At 48.7% G+C, this 22559-nt stretch overlaps 2 protein-coding genes and 1 long non-coding RNA gene across 3 annotated transcripts; all 3 read right to left on the bottom strand.

Moving 5' to 3' along the window:
• Positions 1-1268: 1268 nt before the first annotated feature.
• LOC146275075 (C-C chemokine receptor type 1-like) lies at positions 1269-2591 on the bottom strand (the record flags this gene model as incomplete). The annotated part of the gene is made up of 1 exon (XM_084703687.1): positions 1269-2591. A coding segment is annotated over one exon (987 nt), but the record flags the coding sequence as incomplete, so codon positions are not given.
• An 880-nt stretch (positions 2592-3471) lies between these two features.
• LOC146275074 (uncharacterized) lies at positions 3472-6408 on the bottom strand. The gene is made up of 6 exons (XM_084703326.1): positions 6378-6408; positions 5709-5855; positions 5536-5590; positions 5124-5318; positions 4943-5020; positions 3472-4684 (listed from the first exon to the last, which is right to left on the bottom strand). The coding sequence occupies exons 2-6, from the start codon at positions 5835-5837 to the stop codon at positions 4494-4496; spliced, it is 648 nt and encodes a 215-aa protein (XP_084559452.1). The 5' UTR covers positions 5838-5855; positions 6378-6408; the 3' UTR covers positions 3472-4493.
• Positions 6409-8023: 1615 nt separating this feature from the next.
• On the bottom strand, positions 8024-9659 carry LOC146275073 (uncharacterized). The gene is made up of 4 exons (XR_014766333.1): positions 9619-9659; positions 9391-9444; positions 8372-8443; positions 8024-8048 (listed from the first exon to the last, which is right to left on the bottom strand). It is a non-coding gene; the product is annotated as an uncharacterized LOC146275073 (long non-coding RNA).
• Positions 9660-22559: the final 12900 nt, after the last annotated feature.

Genomic DNA, 22559 nt, shown 5'->3' with positions numbered 1-22559 from the left:
GTCCTACGGGCTGTGATTAAACTGTTTGGAGAAGCAGTGGGCCCCTGTGGAGGGGAGGGGAGGGGAGGGGAGGGGAGGGGAGGGGAGGGGAGGGGAGGGGAGGGGAGGGGAGGGGAGGGGAGGGGAGGGGAGGGGAGGGGAGGGGAGGGGAGGGGAGGGGAGGGGAGGGGAGGCTTTTGTTGCTGATGTTTGGTGGTTGTTGCTTTTCCTTCACCACCTCTGGCACCTCGTTTTATCGAGCTGGAAGCGAGACAAGGCGCATCACGAGTCAGAGCGCCGCTGCTATCTCTGCTGACAGGGTTGTTGAGGTACCACAGCAATATATTCAGCATCCCCTCAGGTTATGGATCCCAGTAAGTGCTTCCACCTGCCAGGCGGTAGAGGGGTGAGGGGAGTAGCGTTTACAGACTTGGAGGTGCTTTCGGGGGGAGTCTGAGGCAGGGTGAAGGGGTGGGTGAGAGTGTAACAGACTCTGTTTCACTGAAACGTCCCCAGCGACGACCAAGTCCAGCCGAGTAGCTTTCAAGAAACAGCCACAATGTTTACATTCACCCCCCCCCCCCCCCCCACATGCTTGCTGAGTTTGCATGAATTTCCATCTTTCCAGGGGCGGATCTAGAGATTTTCATTCGGGGTGGCAATGGGGTGGCAGAAGGAAGTTGTTGGATGGCCTCCTGGAGGCAAACTAAAACCCAAAGTAGGGTGGTACAGTACTCCCTATGGTAAATGATTAGGCTATAACATTGTAGTTTAAATCAAACAGTAACAATATTATTTATTGAAATGTTCTGTCATGTACAAATAATATTTTTCAATGGGAATATTGGGGTGGCAGTATTTTCTATTGGGGTGGCAGGTGCCACCCCTTGCCACCCCTCAGATCCGCCACTGCATCTTACACTCCTACACAAGCAGTCTCTATTTCTGACAGTGACTCACACCCACAGGAACTCCGCAAACTTCCTCCTTCAGTGTCTTGCCCAATGATTGACAAGATCCAACTGGATTAGGCACCACTGTGAACTGACTGACTCTACAGGTCACACCATTTTTACTTGCTAGTCATAAAGTACTTTTCTTAAAGGATTTTGCTTGTGTGCTTGTGTCATGTCTCATGGAAACTGCCTTGGTATGATGGCAGCTCAGATGAAACTAGTTTTGGTGTTTAAAAGTTCTTTTTTTGAACATTACATGGAACATTAAAAAACCACACAAGAACACAGTACACAGGTCAGACCACAAAAGAGCATTCATTGATTATTACTTGTACATTTAAGAGAACGCTTATAATTCACCTTTGTTACTATATGCGTACAGAAATACACAAGATGTCTTAATCTACATTCCACAGTACAGTACCTGGTTATATTGATGTGTCTTCCAGGGCCTCAGAACACAAACCCTATCCTTCTGCTTCTTCCAATCAAGCCCTGATACCCACTTCCTGTAAAATCATAAAGATGTGACAGGATTGGTCAGGTCAAAAACATTTGGCAACATATATCCTCGCCTTAACCCCTGGCAAAGACGTCATTGTGTTGTAAAATATTTGGCTTTACGTGCCGTGCTTAAAACACCAATTACACCGCGAGATATTGTTCAACTTAAGAGTCGTTTGTCCTGTCAGTACCTAACTCTCCCCCTTCCATGTTCCGTACCTTGCTGCTCTTACTACACTGGCTGACCCTGATGTGTTCTCTCAGACACGGCATGGAGGTCACCAGCAGCAAGCGGAAGTGGCTCTGGAACTTCCTGCCTACGAAAGTGTAGAACATGGGGCTGATGCAGAAGTACAGGTAGGTGAGATGCTTGGTCAGGTGGAGGGCGTAGCCGAGGCGGTTCATCTGCTCGCAGGACTTGTTCTTGAAGGAGTTGAGGAGAAAGACGACGTTGTAGGGGGCCCAGCAGATGAAGAACAACAGCACGATGACGAAGATGAGCCTGACTGTGCGGCACTTGCTCACCACCCTGGAGGAGATGACTGTCATGACGATCCTGGTGTAGCAGAAAACAATCACCACCAACGGGAAGAGGAAGAACACCACCAGCTGGATGTAGAGCTCCCATTGTTCCATGAGGTCCAAGTTTAACCAAGCAGACCAATCTCGCTTATCACATATCTTGATCTCGCCGCCATATAAGTCCATCAAGTCGTTGACCAGAAGGCCATTGACACAGGAAAGGATGCTGATAAGCCACACCCCCACACACGCCGCCATGGCGTAGCCCCGCCTCCTGAAACGATGGGCCTCCAGAGCGTGGACCACGGCCAGGAAGCGGTCAAAGGTCATGAGGGTCAGGAACAGGATGGAGCTGTAGAAGCCCAGGTTGTAGGTGCTGCTCACCAGCTTGCACATGCTCCTGCCGAACACCCAGGTCTCCAGCTGGTGGTAGACGCCCAGGAAGGGCAGGGTGAACATGAACAGCAGGCTGGACGCCACCAAGTTGACCAGGATGATGTTGGTCACTGTGTTCATCTTCTCAAACTTGTAGAGGATCACTAGGACCAGGCTGTTGCCCAGCAGGCTTAGGACAAAGATCAAGTAGAAGAAGATAGACAGCTGCGCACCAAAGGCATTGTTGTCTCCTAGGTAACAAAATGCATTTACACTGTGGGATGCCTCATCACCGGGGTCTGTCATGTCCTTTACAGTGTAGTTGCTATCCATATCCATGTCTTGGAAACACCTGCAAAATAACACAATAATTTTACTGAACTAGTATTTTGAGGGAGTCACATCAATATAAAAAATATATTTACATCCCTAAAACATTGCAGTACTGTAAAAATGTTGACAGATATGAAGAAATGTCCCTTTCTTCCCCACAAAAATCGTACAGGAGGTTTGTATGTTGGAAATGTATGTTGGTAGATACTGCCATGAGTACTCTTGGCTAAGCCTATGACATCAGAACATTGCCTCAGGGATCAATAAAGATCAGTTAATTCAATTCCGTTTAAATCCAATGACTTACCCCAAAACCTTGACTGAAGTGAGTGCTTGCAGCAAGTGGAGGAGAGGGTTGGAGTGAGCTTCCTTTTTCACTGAGATAAGTTAGGACTCGAGGGTGACTACACAGGGGCAAGTGACTCTGTGTGTGTGGGGGGGGAGAGAGAAACAGAAGAGAGAAAGAGACAGAGCAAAGAGTGAGAGAGAGAAAGAGAGAGAGAGAGAGAGAGAGAGAGAGAGAGAGAGAGAGAGACAGAGAGAGAGAGAGAGAGAGAGAGAGAGAGAGAGAGAGAGAGAGAGAGAGAGAGAGACAGAGAGAGAGAGACAGAGAGAGAGACAGAGAGAGAGACAGAGAGACAGAGAGAGAGAGACAGAATGACATACAGACACAGAAAGGGGTGGAGAATACACAAGAAATACTGACCATACACCCTGTGAATCATCCTCCTTAAGCATTTGAGTTCCTATTCTTATCACTTTGAACATGTGTTTTATTTCCATATTCAACCAATAAGATTAACATTAATAGGGCACAGTATTTCCTAAAAGGAAATCAAAGAACATACCAAGAGTTGTTAAATAAAGAGAAATTATTCAAATTTGACAACATCTGGTATGACAGTTATGACAGTTAAACAAACGTAAAAAATGCTATTCAGAGAAACAAAAGTATGTTTAATCATTACCAGTAGTCTTTTCACAGCTGAAATACAAACATAAACTGTTATTGGATATGGGAAATGGTGAAATGCCACATAATGTGAAGCTATCTTGCGACTAAAATAAAGGTGTGAAAAATGTAATCAAGAATGCTTCATGAGGAGTAAAATGTAGATTGTTTCTGCAACGTAAAAACTTGAACTTAGAGAAATGTGTTAGAAAAGAACAATGCCCCATTAATGACTAGATAGACAGTTTCTTCAAAGTCATAAACTGCCCCTCTGTAGTTGGTGCTGAGGTTTGGTTGCCTTGTTCAGCCCCTTCTGGGTTGACAAGACCACTTTTTAAAGAAATACCCCTGTCATGATATAACATTTAACACAATTATATGTCCAACATGGAGGTCAAGTTACAGTAACATTGGCAGTGCAGTATGTACAGGATAACATAACATTTTATCTTGGTCAAAATGAAAGGAAAGAAAATGTAAAAAAATATCATAAATACATAATTTTTATCCTTGAGGAACGATCATCCTGAAGAGTCCAAAACGTTCGACATGATGACCTTTGATCCTGAAACCTCTCAAAAGCCTGGGCTTAGGGGTTACGGCAAACCAATACGACACCCGACAGTCCTCATTTCTACCAATCTAGTAAAAAAAGGGACCCCTGTTCTCCCACCAAACAACAAGTCCATGACAAGACAGGCTGGTGTTCCAGACACAGGTTAAGCATAGTTGAGGGTATAAAATGTTTGAACTTCATTTAAAGGAGACTCGAAAACACATCTACTCTAGTCTCCACCTGTGTCAGGTAAACCGTCCATGTTTTGTTACACAACGTTGACCTTTGACCCGCTACAAATACGAGTGGCAGCCAATCAGAAGTTGGGCCCCTTGCTGTAGCGGTCCTCCCTGTGGTCGTAGGCTTGGTAACACATGGACATGTCACACACTCCCGGAAGCCCCGGGGAGCCCCGTTTACCGGGAACACCCGGAGAACCGAACTTCCCCGGTATCCCTTGGGGCCCTGGGCGACCGACACCGTCCGAGCCACGAGGTCCCTGGTCTCCTGAGGTGAGGTGAAGAGGGGGGGGGGGGGGGGCAGGAAGGGGGGTTAACAGATACCAATAGTGCTAAAGAAGTAGCGGGAAGCTACCGTTACAAGATTGTGAGTTTTGGGAGAACTGCCTTTCACAGACATAGGTGCCGAGGGTTTACCCTCGTTCAAGCAAACAGACAACTAAATCTCTCGTGAGGTTTCGACAAACATTCCTAATCCCTCAGTATCCAGCCCAGTAAAGACTTAATCCTGCCAGCTTTTACTCACCTGGCTGTCCAGGGGGCCCTGTCGGACCAGGGCGGCTCTCTCCTCTCGTTCCCTTCAAGCCCCGCGGGCCCATGTCACCTGGGACGACACAACATTCACTGTCCAGAGGAAGCCACAGCATGCACATCCCAAACGAATAAAACTCTTCACTGTCATTGTCATCGCCCGGTTCCTCCATCACCTTTGAGGCCTTGGGGTCCGTGGTGGCCGGGGGGGCCCTGGTAGCCCTGAGGGCCCGTCCTGCCGGGGTACCCAGGCTGGCCGTTGGAGCCCTTGGGCCCTGGAGCTCCAGGGTGACCTGGGGTTCCCTTCTCTGCCTGGCAGGGCTCACAGCTGCTGGGGGGGGCTAGGCTCTGCAATAGCTGGGGCAACTGGCCTGGAGGGAGAGGGGGGGAGATGGGTGGACCAGAAAATCAAACTCATGTCGTCTCCTGTTCTACTATGATCTGGAGAGATAGCAAGAGAGAGAGAGAGGTAGGGAGAGAGAGAGAGAGAGAGAGAGAGAGAGAGAGAGAGAGAGAGAGACAGAAAGGACGCAACAGGAACATGGATGAGAGAGCGAGCGAAGCATCGGCGGACAGGGAGACACTCACTCCTCAGCACGGCTCCACAGAGCTTCATCAGGTGGTCGTCCGAAGGCGGCTTCCCCTGAAACCCAGATAAGAGAGTCCTCCCGTCAGTCCCTGCGCTCCCCGTACGACCGTCCGACCGACCGGAGGCGGCGACGGCGTTCGCAGGAAAAGGTCAGGTGACTCGAGAGACTCACCGGCTTCCCCGGGTAGCCCGGGACGCCTGGTTGCCCCGGCAACCCGTCCTGGCCGCTGGATCCCCGCGGCCCGACCGCGCCGGCGTGTCCCACGTCCCCCTTCTTCCCATCATGCCCTTTGGCACCCATCTCTCCCAGGACGCCTTTCTGTGAGACCAGACACACGCATGCGGACACACACACGCGCGATAACGCACACAAGCAGTGAACAATGGGCTGTCAGAGAGGACCATACTCTTTCGTGCAAAAATGGCACGGTAACCCCCTCCATCATCTTGGTCGACCTATTTTCGACCTTGAGCCAAAACGTCTTCAGAGACCTTACTTAGATCTGAATCCTGCACTTCTGTCACTCAGGCTCTAACAGTCAGAAAGAGGCTTCCTACCAAAGGAGCTTTTACACAGCCAAATCCCTATCGGCTGCGAGGGCTGGGGCACTCGCTACATTGCTTTTACACATGCTACATGCAACTGTAGATCTGTATCCTACGAGGCAGATTTATCTGTGCCCCTTAGACCAGGGTCTCTTGGGTGTCATGCAGGATCACCATTGGGTGTGCTCTGTCCCCGTAGCTCTGTAAGGAGCTCATTGACAGTCTCGTGGGCAGGGAGTTATGTAGAGTCTTGGAGAATAGATTAGATCTAACACTGCAGTCTAATTCTACAAACCTCTCCTTTTCCTCCTCTGGGTCCCACTTCACCCTGCCAAAGAAGGGAAGAGGGGATGGTAGACAGAAGAGTGGAAAGGGGAGGGTAGGAGAGAGAGAGGATAAGAGGGATAGAAGACGACAAAAGAGACGAGAGGGGGAGAGAAGAAGAGAGAGAAGAGATGAGGAGGAAAGGAGGAGGGAAGAAAAGAGAGTTATAAAATGCACCCCGTCTTGCCAAAGATACACAACATGTTCACCGTTCCCCGCAGATGAAAGCACTCATATTATTTAAATTGTTTTTCCTGTGGCGCCAACGTTTCCCTGCATTATCGCACATTACGGCATTTTGTTCTTCCTCTTTACACAATCCTGTGACTACAGCTGAACAATACTGTACAGCAACCCTCTGGAGTAGAACAGCTATGGGGTTGTCATGGCAAGCAGGCCCCCCATACAGTCAGGGACTGAAGAGCTGGACGATGAAAGCAGGAAGTAAGAAATGCTGGGTCATATGCCTGCCACTCTGAGAGCACTTGGAGAGAACCTGTTGATGACTATAATTCAACGACAAGGTCCACAAACTGAGACACACAACCAACTCATCGCACACGCGAGCCACCGGGAGAAAGGCGTGCGTGTGCATGTGCACGCGCCGCACGCCACGGTGACGCTGAAGTAACTGTGACCACCAGTGCCACCCAGTGGTGGGTAGAGGAAACTGCACTCACCGGCAGGCCGGCCGTTCCCTGAGCGCCGTCACTTCCCCGCTCCCCCTGGAACAAGAAACCTGGATGAGATGGCTTGTGTCTGTGTCTGTGTCTGTGAGTGTGCGCGTGCATGCCTGCATCAATTTTGTGCGCACCCCGATTTTTATGAGTCAGTGCAGTTCTGCAGTTATTAAATATCTGTGGCCACGATATGCTATCATGCGCGGGTATAGCTGGACGGCACATGGTAGTGTGCAGCCAGGGATGATCATCACCACCGAGAGAGGCAGGACTGGTTGAGACAGATCGATGTGGACAGACCCCCGGCAGTACACAGGCAGCGACACAGAGATGTCTTTCTCAAGGTAGGACACCACAACTCAAGAGACCTTTAATATTCCTGTCCCTTGAATGTGTGTTTGTGTGGGAGTGTGTCTGCGTGCGTGCGAGCGAGCGGTTCAAGACAAGTTCTCCACTTTCTGGTGACTCATTCATGACTAACTATGTTCTGGACAGTTGGCTGATTTGTCTGAAGTGATTATGTGCGACACTTCTGAGCACAGTGTTAGTCATTAAACAGTAATTACATTGTAAGTACAGTTCTTCTATGGGTCGTCAAAGGTATTAGTGCTAGTATTGTGCTGACCTGAGTAAAAATTGATTATTATATTTCGCTAAGTGCTTTCCAACGAATGTATGCTGGATGCCCTGGTCAGAGATAAACACCACAGCATGCACCCGTATCCCCAGGTGAAGTACCTCTGAAATCCTATGTGAATCGTCAGAGATTTGAATGAGGTTTTGTTGAAGACATGCTCACAAGCTAGGCTAATGAAGCAGCTTTGTACAGTACTGTAGGTGTGATCAGAACACACGTGACTCCATGGCAACTGTAGCTATCTCCAGTCTTTTTCTTAGAGACCCCATGAGAGACGAGAGGAAGTTACCTGGTTTCCTTTAGGCCCCGTCTCTCCACTCTCGCCCTGAAAAACAAGAGCGGCGAATACGTCAAAGCAAAGGCAGACGTCTGGGGTCGCCCACAGTTTAAAATCACTGACAAACCCTTCAGCACGTTCCACGCGAGGATGTAAGTAAACATAAATAATGCAAAAAACAAATATGCATTATGCAGAGTCGTCAACATTTTATGACAGAAACATGCAAATGAACAAGCTCCTGGCTCTAGCGGTCATAAATCATGCACATATCATCGCCGCCAAGGCAACAGGCAGACTTGTTAGCTCCCCCACAGGTGATTTTGTTTTGTTTGTTATTTAATTCCCGCTTTATTTGTCTTTGGCTTCACCTTGTGACCCTTGAACCCTGGCAGCCCCATGGAACCTGGTTGCCCTGGAAACCCCGGATCACCCGGTGACCCCTACAGAGGTGACAGGTGAGAGGTCGCACAGGTAAACATCTCACATGCAACATTTTAACTCCCCAATTGAAGTAGTTTTTCTAAAAACACGCTACAAAACCTTTGAGCACCTGCAGCAGTCGCCTTTCAGACTGCGTTGTGGATATGATGCTCACTCAAGCACATCAGCATCAGCAAAAAATGATGGCATAGGCTACCCACAATGTGTCAGTTTGGTCTGGAATATTGTCCTTATTGTGCAATTTCACAAGTAATTTCAAGTAAAGCAAACTTCATCCATTGGTGGAGCAATATCCTGTTACAGCAATGGCAGCACTCAGTGTCTGCGAAGCAGCACTTGTTTAAGTGTTGGCTAACAAGAAAGAGGAGCGGCAGAGGGACGAGTCAGACCGGGAGGACAGAAAGGCTTTAGGAGGAGGGGGAGGGAGGGAGGGAGGGAGGGAGGGAGGGAGTGAGGGAGGGAGGGAGGGAGGGAGGGAGGGAGGGAGGGAGGGAGGGAGGGAGGGAGGGAGGGAGGGAGGGAGGGAGGGAGGGAGGGAGGGAGGGAGGGAGGGAGGGAGGGAGGGAGGGAGGGAGGGAGGGAGGGAGGGAGGGAGGGAAAGGAAGGGGGGAGGGAGAGAGAGAGGAGGAGGGGAAGGGAGGGAGGGAGGGAGGGAGAGGAGGAGGGGAAGGGAGGGGGGGAGGGAGAGGAGGAGGGGAAGGGAGGGGGGGAAGGGAGGGAGGGAGGGAGAGGAGAGGAGGGGGGAAAGGGAGGGAGGGAGAGAGAGGAGGAGGGGAAGGGAGGGAGGGGGGAAGGGAGGGAGGGAGAGGAAGGGCCGAGAAGGACAGGTAAGGGAAAAACCGAGGAAGACGCAGAGAGATGAGGAAGAGAGAAGAGGAGAGGAAGCATGTAGGCGTGTGTGTTTCCTGACTATTAATCACGGAGTGCGTCTCCACTGGCGTCTCACCTTTTGGCCAGGCAGTCCAGTTGAACCAGATGTTCCTTGGTCTCCACAGCTCCCCTGAATACAGACCCACATAGCTGACTGAAACACATTTGACCTCTCATCGAAAGGGAAACAATGTCTGAGCGAATTCTATCATTATCAGGAGAGGAGTGAATAGCCTGGACACTGGGGACAGGGCATTAGCATTAGCATAATCGCTAATTAAAACAGACGGCCGAGGGGACAGACCTTGGGGCCGTCTCGTCCATTCTCACCAGGCGCTCCTACAGGGCCCTGCATGCCCTGGAGGGAAGGAGAGAGAGAGAGACGGAGGGAGGGAGGGAGGGAGGGAGGGAGGGAGGGAGGGAGGGAGGGAGGGAGGGAGGGAGGGAGGGAGGGAGGGAGGGAGGGAGGGAGGGAGGGAGGGAGGGAGGGAGGGAGGGAGGGAGGGAGATAAAGTGAGAGAGTGGGAGATTTACAAAAGTAGAGAGAAGGGAGAGAGCGGGTAAGATTACTTTAGGGGCTGCAGTGTGACAAAAAAGCCTGACAGCTTAGTCAGAAAACACCAGAGGAAAAATGACATGGCGCTGTTCCATTTGAGGATGGTTCCTGTTTGGACTTTTTCAGTCTAGCTTCAGTTGCTGTCCAACCCTCTTCTATTCGAGGAGGGTTTTATATAAAAAGAGGAATAAAGCTAGCCTGCTAATGACAAAGCCTACCTTATCTTACCTGGAGAGACAAAAGATTGGTTTTAATCTCAAGAAGAGATGATTCGTTTTGCACCAGATGTCAAGTCACACCCGACATGGGTAATTGACCTGTTCCTCTTTCTGACCAGGGGGTGGTGCTAGCGCCGGAGCACGATGGTGTGCATGAGAGCTTCTGGAGGGTGATGCGTGACTCGTCTGTGTCTGACTGTAACCTTGCCTTCCACCAGTTGAGGGAGCAGAACTCCTCAGGGGCAATCTCTCCAGTCATCTAACGCCCTCGTCTGAGCAGCTACAATCAGCCATCTCTAATTAACACCAGAACAACATAGACACAGAGTCCCGCCGTTCTGACTATTTATCACCTTGAGGCCTTGTGGAGCTAGTTAGCTGTAATGCTATAGAGCACTTCCATCATTTCCTGCCATCAAGCTAAGGTGCTATACCTTGCCCGTTGGGATAATAAAGATGACCTTGGCCTAAACACGACTTTATCTCTCTCTCTTTCTCGATGATGATGAAACCTACCGGAGGTCCTTTAGGCCCTAGAGCACCGTTCGGTCCAGGCAAGCCTCTCTCCCCCTGCGGAAAGAATAGAGGCATCTTAGATCCTGCAGAGAGCAAATCGGCCAAGCTGTTATGGTTCCCCAGCAGAGACGTGCATCGCACTCACGGTGCATTGATCCTACCATTGTACACGGTATTGATCAGATGGGCTGTGATTGGCTAGACTGTACTGTGGGACCTTACCGGAGGTCCTCTTGTCCCCGCCTCTCCAGGAAGTCCGCGAATCCCCTGAGGGTGAGACGGCCTCGTCATGACAAGGCACATGATAAACAACACACTGGATCACTGTCACAGCTCCAGCACGTTGTTCATTCTTAGATTATTTTTCCTCGCCTTAATTAACCAGTCTGACAGATCCTGTTTTCCTTGCTTCAAGCTGGGGTGAGCTGGGGTGAGCTGGGGTCAGCTGGAGTGAGCTGGGGTCAGCTGGAGTGAGCTGGGGTCAGCTGGAGTGAGCTGGGGTCAGCTGGGGTGAGCTGGGGTCAGCTGGGGTGAGCTGGGGTCAGCTGGGGTGAGCTGGGGTGAGCTGGGGTCAGCTGGGGTGAGCTGGGGTCAGCTGGAGTGAGCTGGGGTCAGCTGGGGTCAGCTGGGGTCAGCTGGGGTGAGCTGGGCTCAGCTGGGGTGAGCTGGGCTCAGCTGGGGTGCTCAGAGGGCCTGACGGATGGGGGCTCCACTTAGGTCATTTATTAGCAGCAGGGAGCAGGGCCAGAGCCTTAACTGGGTAAACATCCCCATCAGGGCTATGCATGCACACAAACACTCATGCTCTCACACTTTCTCTGTCTATCTTTCTCTCCTTCCTCCCGCTCTCTCTCTCTCTTTGGGAGGAGGAAATAAGCCTAGGTGTGATATTGAGCATCTCCAAAACAACTCTCACCTTTCAGATAAAACACTCACAGATGCACATCGTTCAACACACCCACAGAAAAACACACACACTCCCAGACTCACAAAAATAGACAGTTATGGTTTAGTTGGTTGTCTTGGCTACACAGCAGGCCCTGCAAGGAAATAGCCCTGTGATTCAAACTGTTACTTACCAGCCTACCTGCATTCACACACACGCTAACACAAAACCCGGCTGTGGTATATACTAAAAAACAGAATTATGACAAAACACACACACTCGCGCGCACCCACACACACAGTTTATCATTAAAGGAGAGGGCAGAGGAGAGGAAGGAAGATAAGAGGACAGTGTGTCTTTGATGTTGGTCCCAGTGTTCCATCCTGATCCGCATTACCGACTCATTTGATCAGAGGAGGCCCGCACGACGGAGCAGAGGTCCCAGGGGCCGTCCCCCCTCGGGGGGCCCAGGGGCCGTCCCCCCTGGGAGGGCCCAGGGGCCGTCCCCCCTCGGAGGGAGAGCGCGGGGGCTCACTCTGGGGCTACACACTCGTAAAACTGGCTTCTACTCAAGGTTTTCACCCATCGCATGCGAGTGTGGTTTGATTCGGAAAACAAAGATGCGTGTGTGATTGTGTGCGTGCGAGCAGGTTTCTCTGCATGTGAGAAAGGGTGGGTACACGTCCTTAATAAGGGTGGGTACAAGTCCTCAGCACTGGGGTTTCAAATTCTAATTAAATACTGACCGTTGCCAACCTAATCAAGCCTTCCATAACAGCAATCAAACACAGTAGTAACACAATTTACGACATGTTCATGCATAGTCATTTGTTAACTGATGTATTTCACTGTCTGAGCGTTGTACAGTTTCATGTATGTATTTTGATTGAAGCACTGTAATACCCCTAACAACGGGATCAATGTTGTATTGAATTGAATCAGAAAATAGCAATAACGCTTTACAATTCCAGTTTGATAGCCAGTCAACAAGGCCTCTGGGTAATGGAGTAAGTGGAGTCAGACAAGCTGAAAGAGACTGCAGTCTAGCTTGTGGGTGATGATGATGACTTAACCAGACTCTCACACACTGGTGTCCATGTTTACTGACTGTTCTGGATGACTGTTTCGGCGCAGGCTGGGCACGTCGACACCACATAAACACACACCACAGCCACCCGGAATAAATGTTTAGGAGGAAACAATTTGATAAAAAATTCAAACCACATGCTGCTTTGAGTGATTCTGTGACGGGCCACCTCAAGTAGGCTATCTCCCAGACGTCTGAAGGTACAGTTTGATGTTCATCTACTGTGATGTTCTGTTTGAAGCACGCCTGTGCAGAGGTTTGTTGGTTAGTGGTTGGCAGCCATTATGTTCCGTGCATTATGTCAACCACTGTGGTTGAGTTACAAACACTGGCTGTCGCCACCGCTGCAAAACAACCCTGGAGACTTACCAAACCTCACAGGAGACATGCAACAGCTGCTGCACTCCTTCACATCCTCTCTCTATCGCTCTCTTTTGCTTGGTATCACTCCATCCTTTATCTCTCTCTGCCTCCCTGTCTCTCTCTTTTGCTCTCTCCCTCCCTCTCTCTCTCTTTTGCGCTCTCCCTCCCTCTCTCGTTCTCTGAACCTTCATCTCTTGTGTAATAACGACACACAGCAGATAACAGTAATCTACCTCCTGTGTTGTTATTGCCTTTGTCAAGCGTCATAAAATGTTCTGTTGTCGATCAGACGGTGTACTATTCAATATTTAACCTGGGATTGTGTGTGTATACGTGTTAGGCGTGTGTGTAAGTGTTGGGCGTGTGTGTGGTGGGAGTGGGTGTGAACATGGTGGTTGGGTGTGTGTGTGTGATTGTGTGTGTGTGTGTGTGTGAGAACATAGTGTATGTGTGTGCACGGTGTGTTTGTGTTTAACCGTGAGTGGTGTGTGTGGCAGTGTACGTGTGGGGCGTGTGGGGCGTGTGGGGCGTGTGTCCTGGCTGAGGTTGGTAAACCCAGTGGTGGGGTGTTTGGGGGGGCACCAGAAAGGTTGCGTGCCTACTTCCTAATGCCTCTTTCCCCCCAGATCTTTATGAAGTCAATTAAAAAGTACTTTCTGATTATAGCTTTTTAGTGCTGAATGGGCAGAAAAATGTGTTTGTTTGTGGGCAATCTCCACATTTGTTGCTCCATTCACATGACTTACTTTCCCCAACACTTTTGATGTACAATACACACAGAGCTGATTTCAGGAATGGGTTCCCCAACATCTTCAACATCAGCAATTCCCGTTATTTCTTTAAACACTAGGAAGCTAGTTGTCAATGCAAATTACTTGCACTGCCCTCCGTTGACACCAATCAGACAGTTGGATGCAGTTGGATGAACGTTTTTTTCACGTTCTTTCACACTGGTTGCTTTCTGCAATATATCCTGCTGTAACTGTCTTCCAACTCAGTGACGATAGTGTTTGTGTGGTTTGTTTGTATTCTGTGTGAGGAGCTTTAGACTTACCGGGACTCCTTGCAGACCGTCTGTTCCACTCAGCCCAGCATCTCCCTTCTCTCCCTGGGAAGACAGCACCAGTGTTAGACCCCAGGGTGGAGGAACACAGAACAGGATGTGACACAATCTCACAAGCAAATGCCTACGTAGACAGATCTTCCATATGTGGACGGTCTATGCTCTTCACTTATGTTTCTTTTTGACATAATGCGGTGCAACCAAGGGAAATTATTCTGGAACCCTCACTCCTAACACTCCCCAAACAATACACCTGGGCATACTGTGTCGCAAAGCTACACAAACATTCTGGATTTCTAATGCATTCTTAATTCCCTTTGGCCACCCACCTTTGTTTCCCTCAAATTACACCCAAATTCATGACGGATTTGGCAGAGAAGGAATGGTTTACAGCAGAAGCCCTTGACTCTGTTGAATCAATCCAATAGTGGAGTGTTCGGGGACAGTAAGCGGCCATGCTTCAGGGCAGGGAGACGGACCAGCTGACCACAACCAGTGGTTTGGTTACCCTCCCACCCACTATTCTGGACACTGGGCACACTGACGGGCTAGACAGCTTCCTGGATTACTGTTCCAGCCAACCAGAGGGCTTCCTGGATGATGGTTTAGCCAATTTGTGGGCTCTCTGGGTGAAAGTGGGATTTCTTTGGCCAATCAGGAAGCACCCCACCAAGACTCATCTGTCCCCATCCCAGCTTAATTCATCCTCTCTCAAAACACATCTGCTCCCACTTTGTAACAGAGTTTACAAATGTTTATGATATGGCCATAAATTCCTAATGACTGTTTATAACATACTCATAATGCTTTTAATGGCTATTCAAGCCCCCTCAAAAAGCTGAACAAAGGGCATTGTATCTCAAACACAGCAGAGTGGCAGGGACAAAAATGCTGACTGGTGACTGTTACAGTAGAGTCCCAGCTGTAATGAGGAGAGGGTGTAGCCGAGCGTCCACTGACCTCCTCCAAAGCCATCAGTCCCTGCTCCTGGCTGAGAGGAGCCAGTGTAACATGTATTTAAACAGCAGCCCTGTGGAGCAGGGTGGTGGCAGGATGGGCAAGAGGAGCCGGGATTTAGCTCTCCCTGACGTTTGCTTTTCTTTGAAATATCCTGCCACGCGGCACACGTAAAAACATCCAAGCAGCGGACCCTGTAATTCCACCCAGCAGATGTGCCCGTCTACCAATAAAGGCCACAGAGGCACATATCTATGGACGCCATAACTGTTAGGAAATAGACAAGTGCAGAGCCGCTGGCTTTACATGACAAGGGCTTGTTACAGGCAGGGATTTGGCATTTTTTCCTTGTTTTGTTATTTCAGTTTTTATTTCTCATTTGTCTTCATTTGTAGAGAGGCCAGGCTTTCTCAAGGGGAAGAGGAAAGGCCTATCTGCATAGTTGAAGTTTCATATGTTGGTCAGAGTATTTTAGTCAGTACTGTAAGAAGGGTCACATGAGGATAGACCAGCTCTGAACCAGAAGTTCAGATGACAGGCTGGTTCACTTGCTGGATGTTTCACCAATGACAATACAGCCAATACATTGTTCAACATGTACATGCATCCGAGGGATATTTGCTGCTACCAGCCAATGCAAAACCCCACTGCTATTGTTATACACAAAAACTATTCACACAACTACACTAAATAATGACAACCAGCCAAGGAAAATACAATTTCAAATGTCAACTGTCTAGTAACAGTTTTTCAAACCTGCAATTTGTCAGCAAACAGGCACTACTTAGAATAAGGCAAAAATGTTCTACATGACAAGCAGTCATTGTAGTCTATTTTGAACGTACTACTCAAAAAGGGCAGAAAAATATAAAGCGTTGGAGGGTGAAGAGATCAAAACAGAAGTTCAAATTGGTTGCAAAACATACGGTCGCTTAAAAACGGAAATAGGAAAATGTGAAATGGAAATGTTCCGAGATGGAAAATATAATACTAAGCAATTGATACTACAGTTTAGAATAAAACGATCCCGATGTATGCTATCGTATATCCAGCCTAATTTAACCAAATTTAACCTAAGCGTAATTTTCTCTAAACAATGTACAGTTAAAACCTTCAGTATGTAATGTTAACAACCATTTTTCATGTAACCAAGCTGTAAGCAACCAATAGATTGTGTTGCTCGGGAACCTCTCCAGGGTCTGAAACACTGAAGTGGAGCTCAAAGGCTGTCATGGAAAAAGTCATCCAGAGGCCCCTGCTGAATCTTGATTAAAAAAACAATCAGAAAGGGGCCAGGTTTATTTATTTGTGTGCCTGCTTGTGTATTTCCACTCAACCCCCAGTAAAACACACCACATTAGCACTCGATAGAGGGGAACATCATGAGAATGGTCTGAGGGCACGGTTCCTCCGAGGACTGCTGTTTGTTTGCTTGGTCAGCGTTCCACCCACCGCACACTCTGCCACATGGTCAACAGTGCTAACGACACAGGAAAACGCGTTCTGCCTCGCTAATGGCTGTCTACATGTCAGTGTGTTTTAATGATGAGGCCTCCGACAGTGGTCTTGGCAGATTAATGGAGCAGCACAATAGGACCCTCCTCTCCCCTCCCATAGCGACGCTGAGGTTGCATAAAGAGCTCTCTGTGCGTCTCTGCCACTGCAGCGCAGACGTGCAGCGCCGGACCAGGAACATGTGGCAGTGGTCATTTGTCCTTGTCCAAAATGGCCTCCTGTCTGTCCTCCTCCTCCGAGAGAGAGACAGAGAGAGAGAGAGAGAGAGAGAGGGGGGGGGCAGAGCGAGCGAGAGTGTGAGAGAGAGAGAGAGAGAGAGAGAGAGAGAGAGAGAGAGAGAGAGAGAGAGAGAGAGAGAGAGAGAGAGAGAGAGAGAGAGAGAGAGGAAAAGAATGAGGGAGTTGTGAGAGAGGACTGAAGGTAGCAGCGATGTACAGGGCCTGGTGGAGACTCTGCTCCCTTGTGGTGCCAGAAGCTTGTCTCAGCTATCACCGCCCAGAGTGGGAGGCAGGTCTCACACAACCACAGCTTTGTGTCCAGACTGGCACTGACACACACATGCCACGAACATGTGTGGGGAGGCTATAATACACATGTCCCATGACCAGACAGTTTCCCAACAGGAAAACAGTGACCATACAAAGGCTGTGTGGTGGCCAGAGCAACCAGTAAGAAGTCTTTTAATGGGGAATGAAATGTTTGTGTAGGTGGAAAAGACCAACCCGTTGCAGAATGACTCTACTTATCTCATTGATTGGCCACAAGTCAGTCATTACAGTACTGTAGTAATGAACAGAGCTCTTTTACGTCACATGATAGGCACTTCGCCCCTCTCTGACGCCACAGTCTGACTGCTTTGCAGTCTGAGTTTCCTCTAGGGCAGATCTCGTTCACCTCAGGCCTCCAGCAAGGATTAACAGGGAGGGGGGACACACCCACAGCCCTGCCCGCATGGCTGATACTCTGCTAACTGCTTTCATTGGAGGACCTAAGTCCAAAAGGAGAGAAAAGCAGGGCTGAAACGATTGGATAAGGCTAATTAGATCGGTGTATGTGTGTGTGCTCAGAATAGTCAAAGACTTCCACAGATGTGTAACTCATCTTGTGCCCCCTGGTTAAGCGTGAGAGCAGATACAGGACTGCAGTACTGTGTGTCCACAGATGCAGAGTGACAAACATACAGACTGAACTTTGAAGAGTATGGGCATGGAGCACCCGAGTAGAAAAACACATTTGTTTTGACACGAGGACCTCACAAAGACCTTGTTGAAAAAGAAGGAACACTGTAATTTTGTACAATGTACAAACAATGGAATTGTTTTATGGGAGACGTTGCCGGCAAGGTCTTTACTCGAGTCTTATAAGTCGACTGTACAAGGCTCATTGACATAAACAGTAACGGAAAGGCTGAAATTCAGGACTGTTGTTAGGGACGGCTCTGGGTTTATCAAAGATCTTTACAGTGAATATGACTTTTATGTGTCTGTTAAAGCGCACAGTGGCAGGGTTTAAATTGGCCTGCGTGTCAGTGGGAACATAAACGGCGTGCTTACGAGAGGGGAGGTGCGTACGCATGACACGCATCCACACGTGAAGGTTCCTGTTGTTGGCGTGCATGCAGGATTGTTGTTGTGTTGTCGGGGTATGGTGAGTGCTTTTAGCACGGGAACTGGTGTCATTAGCCTCCCTTGTCCTCCTGCCAGAAACTCGCCAGTAAAGCTGAAACAGCCACACCTAACAGACCAGCCGGCGGGCTTATCAAATGAGCCTGGAAATGGAAGGGAGATGAAGGGAGCGGAGGAAAGGATGTCGGCTGACAGGGAGGTTCCCCTCATCCACTGTGGTCGTGTGGTATCTTCCACTGTTTCTTAATCTATAGAGCTACAAAGCAAACAGATTCAGATGTTTATCATTCTGGGAGCTGGATCAACAGTTAGTGGTAGGCCTTTTGATAATGCGCCACAAAGAGAGAAAGATTTGAGGGAAACAGAGAGAGAGAGAGAGAGAGAGAGAGAGAGAGAGAGAGAGAGAGAGAGAGAGAGAGAGAGAGAGAGAGTGCAGCTGCAGAGATAAGCAGATGTGGGTTCTGTATGTAGTCACGGTGGTGCTGATAACGGCTATCTTGCATAAAGGAGGTCAGAAGTTCTAATGCCTTCCTGATGGTCCGATGATCACAGATCCTAGATACTGGTAAAACACATCTATTCCCCTATGTTAACCCCCCCGCCCCCCTTCATTCCTACACCTGTCTAACCTGATCAAACCCTAACCATGTCTAACCATCTGTAACCACGTCTAACCCTAACCCTGTAACCCTTTAATAATAAACCCTTAGCCTATTTTGCTTGTACAGCGTTTTCTTTACATCTTTGGCCCAACTTTACCAAGCCATTCCCAGCCTTAACCCACACTGACCTCTCTTCAAAAGGATAGCAGATCTGCAGCATTCCAGTCCACATGTTACATGTATGCACCTTCAGAATGCATATCTTTAGTCTCAGTCTCTCCAAAACACCTCAGTAACCGGTGCTAAACCAGTCTCAGGAATGCCCCAGGCCTGACCCAGGTCAGAACAGGACAAGGGCAACGATAAATCTACCGCAGTGGTCCATAGGGCCCACTGTAAGAACGCCCACTAAAACCTGAAGGGCTTGACTGCTGCTTTCTGAGAACGGCTCGGTGTGTAAACATTGGTCTTCTTCAGTCCTCCATTGAATGGGGAGGCTGGAGAGGAACCCCAGGAGCATGTGTTGGACGGCTGAAGGCTGGGCTTCATGAGGGAACCTGGGTTACTACTGTATGTTGACCGTGGCCTGGTATGTCCACTCGGACAGTCCTGGCATGTCTAGCAGGACGTCTTCCCTGTTTTCAACTGTCGGAGCGCGGCAGACAAATATTGACAGGATTCTAGTCGTGCTTTTGTCGTGTCTTTACTGCTGGTGTTCAGGTCAAAAGAGGTTTCGCTCGATGTGAACCCCTGTCCCCTTGCTCACTGAGTGTCTCCCGTTAGACCAAGAAAACCTTCTTGTGGTTCCGTGGGAACTTTCAAAGCAGGTGTGTGTGACTAACAGCTCTTCTCTTGCAGGGTTCTAGAGAGAGATCCTGGTACCAAACCATCTGCGCTACGCTATGAGGCGGAGAATGGGCCCTGAATCCCACCTGGCCTCGGCCGTGTCAACATCCACCGTGCCTCCGTGGTGGTCACAGACACACGTCCTGTGTCATACCTACTGTAGGAACTCATCCATGGTATATTTCGAGTGTGGAAAGGCAAACGGCCGCCTCAAAGTTTGACAAATATTATTTTAAAAAAATGGAGACCAAAGGAAACGGCTACAAAACATGAGCAAAACATGCCCTCAGCGTGTTCCACCAGAACCAATATTATGCTAGGCTTGGAAGCGCGGTGGAAAATGTTCGATGTCAGTGAAAATGTTTCTCCTCGTACTGAACGATTCACTGAATGCTCATTCTAGTGGAAAATCTTGAGAGCAGAAGAATGTACGGTGAGATGAGTCACTAAATAACTACAAAACACAAAAGGACTGGAAAATAACAGCTGTTAAATGAATGCTAATACATAATGCATGCTAATGGATCCAGGCTGGACTGAGGCTGCGTCTCAAATACATAAACGCGTACACATAATAGCAGCACTCAGGTTTGATCCTGCGTTTACACACTGTTGACACTCTCGGTTTCTGCGTGTCATCGCTCTGCAGTTAGCTTGTACAGTAGCAGGTCTTTGGCTGAGAGCCGGACAGGTTAATTGTCGGGCGGTGACCTCACACATGCCACTGTCACCCAGCACTCTCCAGAGGCCTGTTCTTGGCAGGAGTGTCTGCAGACCCGTCTTGGCACAAACCGCTGAGTAGGGTAGAGAGGGCAAAGGGTCTGGTATCCTGCCAGATTTGTAAACGTCCATCACAACACACACACACACACACGCACGCATGCTCAAGTCTGATGAGAACCAGCCACCTGAGCTGTTTGGAAAGGAGGGAGTGTGTCTGGTTAGGACGCGGGATCATAAAAGCACACCACACATGCCTTTACTGAACAGGCACGCAGACGAGTGCAACCAAGTTTAATTGGTTAAACGCACCTTGTATAAATACGGACTAACCATGCCATCAAATAACTCGTTTTTTTTCTAAAGTGCTGTTTAGATAAGGTGGTCATGGGTGGTTATAAGTTAGAGGACCCAGATGAAGACCTAGAGGAGCACAAAAGAGAGGCGGCAAAGTTGACAAGTTTCACAGTGAAACTGATTTGTGATAGAATATCACCTTGAATTTCATTGGATTTCAAATCTATTGAATATTCTGTTGATTTACATTTAAGAGTTCTATCCGCATGTGATCTTTGCGCAGGAAACAACTCAGATTTTCCACCCAAACATTTTTTCTGACTCCATAACTCCTCTAAACAGTAGTTTGACTGCTTCAAACAACTGCATCAGAATATCCCAGAATCCTTCATTGTTCCAGGAAGACTGGTTCCTGTGAATAATTAGGTAGTGCAATGTTCCCTGAAACAGCACAGGGGAAATGCAGACTGTTTATTTGAGCAGCAGTATCTGAGGACTACTCTCTGGTGGTCATTAGAGCCTGTTCCTGGAACACTACGGCCAACCTGATGTGAAGAGAGAGAGCACTGCTTGAATTAGTAGGTACTTATTCTTCTGAACTTTGGGTTAAAACTTCAAATCTTTAAATCTCCTCTTCTTGTATGTGTCTGTTTAGCCGCTTACCGTGAGCTGTAACAGACATGTCAGACGTAAGGTATGACGTAACAAAGAGCCTTCGAACTGTGCGTTGAGCTAGGAGCTGTGAGCTGGTCAACACGTGTCAGGGGCCAGGCATGGGTGCGCTACATGATGACAATTCAAAGACTGGAAGTTTCCTCAACAACAGATCGTACACATGCTTTCCTTGGACACAGCTCACAATGAGCAACACACTACTGTTATAACTTGGTACTTGGCTCTACTGGTTGTGACCAGGATGGATCGAGATAGGTGGATGGGTTTCGAGGTAACAACAGCACCCCTAGAGGCTGTACTGAAAGTGACTGTTTGGCCTCTCCAGCCTGATTAAAGGCTTTCTTGGTGTCTAAAAAGACCTGTTGAAACGTTGTGTGTGCATGTGCCAGCTCTGTGGCACATGCAGTAGCACTCCTCCTGCCCATGTGTTTCACATTAGAACTGAGAGTGAACAGGACATGGGGCTGTTACTGCAGTGGCTCCCAACCCACACACAGCGACATACACACACACATACACACACACATACACACACATGCACACACACAGACTCTAGAGTTACAGTTCCAGTGTCTCCACGGCACAATTTGATCTTAATAACAGGAAGACTGCCAAATGACTGTGCGCCTGGAAGTGAATTGATCTAACACCCGCAGCTCCAAGTTCCAAGAACGGTTAAAAGCAACGGCGCGTTAGAGCTTCAAGCTCTTCGGTGTGTGTGTACGCGCGTCTGCAAATTCACACTTTACAAGCTAACGTCGTTGTCATGTCTAACAAGTTAGCATCCCTTAAGATGTGGCCAACACTGTGGTCTTCAAATAACTATCTGAAGTAGACCCACTCCTGAACAGATTTCAGTTAGACAGCAAACTCTCTAGACAACACGCCATTGTACTCAGAGGAAAAATCGACTTACTTTGGGCCCCGAAGGACCAGTTGGCCCATCATTTCCAGGCAGACCCGGATCCCCCTGCACGGAAAATAAAGACCTCATTAGAAGTCCCCGGGTCAGACAGAACCAGCTCATGAAGCAGCTTCTCTCTGTCCCCACCTGCAACCAGGAGCCAAATCAAACACTATTAAAGTCATCAGACCCCTGTGGTCCCACTTCAGACAAACTGTCTCAACAGCAGGGAGAGTTCTGGAGACTGAGACTCAGGGCCTCCTAAACACCTCTGTCCTGTTCTATGTTCTGTTCTATGTTCTGTTCTGTGTTCTGTTCTGTTCTATGTTCTGTTCTGTGTTCTGTTCTGTTCCATGTTCTGTTCTATGTTCTGTTCTGTTCTGCACAGTTCTATTCTGTTCTATGTTCTGTTCTA

The sequence above is a fragment of the Hypomesus nipponensis genome, chromosome 8, assembly GCF_054491055.1.
Source record: "Hypomesus nipponensis isolate SF chromosome 8, ASM5449105v1, whole genome shotgun sequence".
In the NCBI taxonomy this organism is placed as follows: Eukaryota; Metazoa; Chordata; class Actinopteri; order Osmeriformes; family Osmeridae; genus Hypomesus; species Hypomesus nipponensis.
The sequence above is the reverse complement of the archived record's forward strand: the minus strand, read 5'-3'. Positions and strand labels throughout refer to the sequence as shown.